Source organism: Notolepis coatsorum, assembly GCF_963971535.1.
Source record: "Notolepis coatsorum genome assembly, chromosome: 12".
Classification (NCBI taxonomy): Eukaryota; Metazoa; Chordata; class Actinopteri; order Aulopiformes; family Paralepididae; genus Notolepis; species Notolepis coatsorum.
The window spans coordinates 69,736,828-69,742,827 of record NC_140176.1 but is presented as its reverse complement, the minus strand read 5'-3'; the positions used below and the strand labels follow the sequence as shown (position 1 = coordinate 69,742,827).

General features: G+C 41.4%; 1 protein-coding gene across 1 annotated transcript in view; it reads left to right on the top strand.

Annotated features, from left to right (window-relative positions):
• The first annotated feature begins 635 nt into the window (after positions 1 to 635).
• mbtps2 (membrane-bound transcription factor peptidase, site 2) overlaps positions 636 to 6,000 on the top strand; it is a 60,298-nt gene continuing 54,933 nt past the window's right edge. The window contains exons 1-3 of the mRNA XM_084326014.1: positions 636 to 905; positions 1,710 to 1,858; positions 2,772 to 2,910. Of these exons, the coding sequence (XP_084182140.1) occupies positions 831 to 905; positions 1,710 to 1,858; positions 2,772 to 2,910 (363 nt within the window). The 5' untranslated portion in view covers positions 636 to 830. The remainder of the gene's footprint in view (positions 906 to 1,709; positions 1,859 to 2,771; positions 2,911 to 6,000) is intronic.

Sequence of the window (6,000 nt, the reverse complement as noted above, 5' to 3'; positions counted from 1 at the left end):
GAAAGAACTTGCCGCCACACGATTGGCGCGACCAGAAACGTCACTGGCCAATCAGAGCGCAAAACGTGAATGCGGAAGCATAAATGCGTTAGGATTCGAATAGACGCGGCCTGGCCCTGCCTTTATTATTTAATCCAAGAACATATTTCCTTAGATTAGCATGGTCATTGACATTTATTTGGCTCTCTTGACCTTTGGATGATATATTGGACTGTCTCTGAATATCATATTTATACGGTAGCCATCACATTTTCGTGGATGCATTTGAGTCTTTTCTGGACTCTTTTTGTATCACAAACAGTACTGTATTTGCAAATCTGATATGTCATAAATGTATAGATGTAGCAGTACTGTCTATCTGTATGTCGTGTATGTCATTATGTTATGATGAATTGAAAATGGGGGACCCTGATGTAAACAAGATGAAAGTATTTCTCTGGTCTGCATCCCCTTAACAATTGTATGTATTGAGCTGTGCTGTAATGTACCCATTATGCAATCTGTTAATAAAGTTTTCAATCAATCAATCAATCAATCAGCCAAGCAGTTACACGAACCACTCTGTGCTCCATTAAAACGTCTACTTGACTACTCTGGTCTAGAAATTGTACCCGGAAGTAGCTGTACCCCGTCGCACGAAGCTGACGCCGCAGTCCTGTCAAAAGACTACCACATTAAGAAATCGTCTATTTGTATTGTCATATTGAAAGCAAGCATTTGTGGCTGCAGCGACCCACAGCGCCGGGCATGCAGCAAACAGAGTGATGGAGATATTTTATATATTTATATTCCGTCTGTGGTGAGCTGTCTCTCCCGTATCCTGGTGAACGATGATCCCCGTTCCTCTGGTGGTGTTTGTGATGGGAAGCTGGTGCGCTGTCTATCTCACCGACACGCTCCTGAAGGTGACATCGTGTATTCTAACCTTCCGAGTGATTCAAGTATAGAAGTGTGGTTTTTGTACTGTAAGGTAGCCTAGTTGTTTAATGTTTGGGAATAGGTTAGATGTGAGTAAATGCATTGCAGCTACTGTGGTATAACGTTACCTAGGTAGCCTTTGTGCTTGCTCACCATGGAGCAGCTTGTTTTGGTCTCCCAAATGTAACAGCATCTCTCAGGGTCTATGCGCAATCCATGGTCTATGACAGCGTCAGTGGCCAAAGTGGGTCTGGCGACACCGTCAGGCCAAACGACGAACAGCAACAGTTACATTTCTGTGGTATTCATTCAAAGTGATGATGATGAATTGAAAATGGGGGACCCTGATGTAAACAAGACGAAAGTCTTTCTCTGGTCTGCATCCCCTTAACAATTGTATGTATTGAGCTGTACTGTACTGTACCCATTCTGCAATCTGTTAATACAGTTTTCAATCAATTCAATCAATCGGTGAGCACAATGAGAATAATGCGTGTAATGCACGTTTTGAGCCTGGGAATTCAGTACACGGCTAATGTTATGTAATTCCGTACCAGAATTATATCTGACAACAAACATCAGTTGGGATTAGTCCATAATCCATGAAATAAATAAAAAGGTTTGGAATCCTTGTGATGCACACTGTAGTAAGAAGGGTGGGAACTGTTAAGACAAAAAATGACAGCTGGGCCGCCAGAGTGAAAGCCATTGCTGGAATGGATAAATTAATGAATGAATGACTGGCAGCAGTTGGTATATTATGCCACCCTGACTCCACGCTTGTCCTGCAGTCCTCTGTGACACACCGCGTCAGCTACGAGACATGGCTGTCGAGCCGAGGGCTGATGCTGTCTCCGTTCCACCTGCGATGGCAGACCACCCTGTTCAACCGCCTGTTTGCCTACTGCGCCCGCATCAACCCTCACGCCCTCTACCTGTGGTAAGAAAGACGACGCCTAACCCCCAGTCTGCCTAGCCCCTTTCGTGACTGTGATGCACGCCAACAAGGTTTGACACTCGGGCAAACCTTGTTGGCGTGCATCACAGTCACGAAAGGGGGTACAGTCTGCCATGACGACCTCTTTTGACTTATCTTTCTCTGCCTTTTTTGACTCCATTTCCGACAGGCCCTCTTCACGTGAAATAGACGGGTTAAAGGAGTTTATTGTTGTTGATGCCATCAGTGTTCAGGAGGGTGTATTCCAAGAAGCAGAGTTACTCACTTATTATCCAAATTATGTAAAAATTATCATTAAATAACTTGTCATGCATTGTTGGGCATAAAAGAAAATATTGTTTGGTTCCTGTTGGTTGTCAGTTAAGGCCATGGGTAGGTAGGGAATTTATTTAATTTTAAATTTTTTCCCACGGCGACTATGGCTAGGGAATTTCTTTATTTAATTAAAATGAGGTCAGATCTTCAGTTGATATTGCTGCAAGACATTCATAAGAGAACCAATATACAAATGTAATTCAAAACAACAACAACAACAACAACAACAACTAAAGAAAGAAAGAATTTTTATATATATATTTAGTAGGCAAACAAACAACCAATAGTTGATTGTAATAAACTAACAGGTGATTATCATTAAATGACAACAGGGGCCAAAGAGCTGTGTTGATGGCACTACGTAGATGCATGATGACACACAGCGTGAGAATACTCTCTGGATAATTGACCTTGGACAAACGTGTCGGAGGGGAGCAACAGTTGTGATTGGAGGATCAAGAAAAGAGGGCAGGGTTTTTGAGATTGGTCAATTATTTGTCCACAGTGATCTGTCTTATGGTACTGCTTCTTGCAATATGAAGGCGTAACAGTGTAATGAATGTATGTCATCCCTCTGCAGGTTCAGCAGTGGGCTGGTGTTCGGCGTGGTGGCCATGGTGGGCTCGGTGGTGCTGCTGGCCCGGACGCTGCAGCAGACGCTGGCTCAGATGACCTCGGACGACCCCCACATGGCCACTCAGCAGACTCTACAGGTGGTGGTAGGTACTACAGCCCGGGTGCCTAATAGAACGGCCTACATTCTGAGTACTTAAAAAATATGCATGTCGTGCACAATGTTCTATCCGTTTGAAAATGAGGACCATGTCACGTAGGAGCAGCAAACCCAAGACTGTTGAGATGCAATAAAAGATGTCCAGACAGATTTTTAAAAATTTGACCAATCTTTACAAAAATCTTTGATAATTACAACGGCTTCCAGCTCCCTATCTACTGATGCATCACAATTCAACGTCTCCCAGCTTACAGTACATATCAAATAAGTACAGTACATATTTTACCAGGGTGAAGTTGTTACCTTTTATAAGGAAAATTATTTTGGTTTTAACCAAACTCTACAAACATGTGTGACTAATTAAGAAAGGAAGGTGTGGAGGATGGTTGAGCACGTGTATAGGACTTCATAATGTGTATGTGTGTGAGAAAGAGTGTACAAGAGTGTGTGCACGTGCAATGATTTATTATTTTTTCCCCTTCCAAATACTCCAAACCAGTATTTAAGTATTTACACGCATGTCTTGACGTGTGTCTGTAAGAGAGTGCATGTGTATGCGTGTGTGGAAGAGAAGAGTGTGTAGAAATATATAAGTACATGTGTTCATTTGCATAAACTCATTAATCATGACTAAATATTTGATGAATTACATTTCATATGCGTAAAAACAAAACAACACTTTAATCAATCCTCTTCAGTTGGAATAGGTATGTCATTTAGTGGTAGAGTCTACTGTGTGTGGGTGTGTGTGTGTGTGTGTGTGGGTGTGTGTGTGTCATTCACCCATGCAGAGAGTTAGATGATGTTGCACTTGCGTTCAAACTAACCAGTGGTACTTGTACTTGTACTATTTCCCCTTAACATATAGTTTTCTATAATTATGCCACATCAATGTGGAACGCCCTACCCACAGCCGTAAGCAAATGTGAATCCCTACCCACCTTCAAAACTACTCTCAAAGAGCACCTACGGGAGGCCGCAATTCTTAACTGGCCCCCGTAAATGTCCAAAATCCCCCTCCCAAGAACCCACCCACCCCCTCCTAATGTACAGTTCCCTCCCCCTCATATGTATATATTTACTGTTAGGATCTCTGTTTAACAGTACTGTATATTTGCATATCTTGTATGTCACAAATCTAACTACTGTATATCTGTATGTCATGATTAGATTAGATTGGATGATTAGATTTTTATATCGGTATATCTGTATGTTGTGTATGTCATAAATGTCATTATGAATTGAAAATGGGGGACCCTGATGTAAACTAGATGAAAGTCTTTCTCTGGTCTGCATTCCCTTAACAATTGTGTGTATTGAGCTGTACTGTACTGTACCCATTCTGCAATCTGTTAATTAAAGTTTTCAATCAATCAATACTTTTTTGATAACTACATCACTGCTTAACTCATCTTCAGACAAGCATTATTTTTGGTTTGGTTATTGGGACTGTAATCAGTGTTTAACCACATACCAATATGGGTGTAAATCCACCCAAGACACATTGAGGACAGACTAACCTTATCGTCCAAACCTCCTCTGGAGGTGGTCAGGGATGTGCTATGATCACATTGAACTTAAGTGTAAAATGCCTTTCCAATCCACATACAACCGCAACGCAAACGAAAATAGCCGTTCACACGTCACTGTTCCAACCAGCGGTCTATACTACGAAGCAAGTTCAACATACCCAGGGTATCTTTGTGGTAGCTGGCTTCACTAACTCCTAACAGTTAGAATAGAATTACTTTTATTATCCTGAGGGAAATTTGACACTGCAAATCGCTCAACATTAAACATTTAGACAGAACAGGTCACGAATAAGAATAACAAAACCAATCAAATTGCCTAAGAATAGAATAAAATAGAATAAAAATAGAATAAAATATACAGTAAATAAATACAGTAAAAATATACTGAAGTCTACAGTAGGTGAAATATTGCACAGTGCCGTTTCAAAAGTAAGAGTCCAGGAAGATGGTAACTGTCACTCTGTGCTCAGTGATGCAGTGAGGCACAGTGATGCATTGTATAGTCTGATGGCTGTTGGAATGAAGGACTTCCTGTGCCGTTCAGTGCTGCATTTAGGTAGTGTGAGCCTAGCACTGAACATGCTCCTCCTGTCAGCCAAGTCTGTGTATGGGTGGGAGGGGTTTTCCCTGATGGTTAACACTTTCTCTGCCAGAGACGTATAAACTCGTCATTCCCCGCCATGCTAATTCTTCCAATGACGCCGTAACACGTCATTGAGATCAATATTTCAAAAATCTGTGATCGCAATCATATTTCTCCCCCGGAGACTTGAGATCTACTGTTGATCCCCTCTCAACTCTCCAACGGTTCAAGAGCGCCATCTGGTGGCCGATCGGCGGATCGCCCAAACTGGAAACCGGAAACGGAAGCTGGTGCTCATTCCAATTCGGTCCGATCACTCGCTAATAGTCCCGGGACTCGAGCTAGACACAATGGATAGCAATCCGTTACCAATAACTCGATAAACAACATGATTTGGACGTATATACTATTATACAACCTGGAGATGGATCGCATATTTCAACATCCCATAATAGGAATATTTCTGCTCCTGCTCATCGCCCAACGCTACGAGGAAGCTACGGTAAGATTCAGCCTTTTTTTTTAACGTGTTCGATACTAACTGCTCTAATGATCATATCACCCACACGATGAATCATCTAACGTTGGCCACGGAATTATAAACGACTTATTACGAATTATTTTATGTGTCACATGCTATCTTTCTATACTAGACTACTTTTGATATTCCTTACTTCATATGTATTTATTTTGAACTAAATCCGCCATGGTTAACCAGCACTCTACCCATTGGTAGATTAGAGGCTTTTTTGGGGGCAACTGGTCTGACTCCGCCCATGGGTGCTCCCTGTAAATGTACATTTACATTCATTCATTCATTCATTTATTTATTACAGAAAGTTTTGCAGAGACAAGTCTGAAACACACACATTTATAACATTGATTTTTATTGATTATTATAATTATTAATAAATGTTCTATAAAAATGCATATATACACACGTGCACTTACACTCTCACAC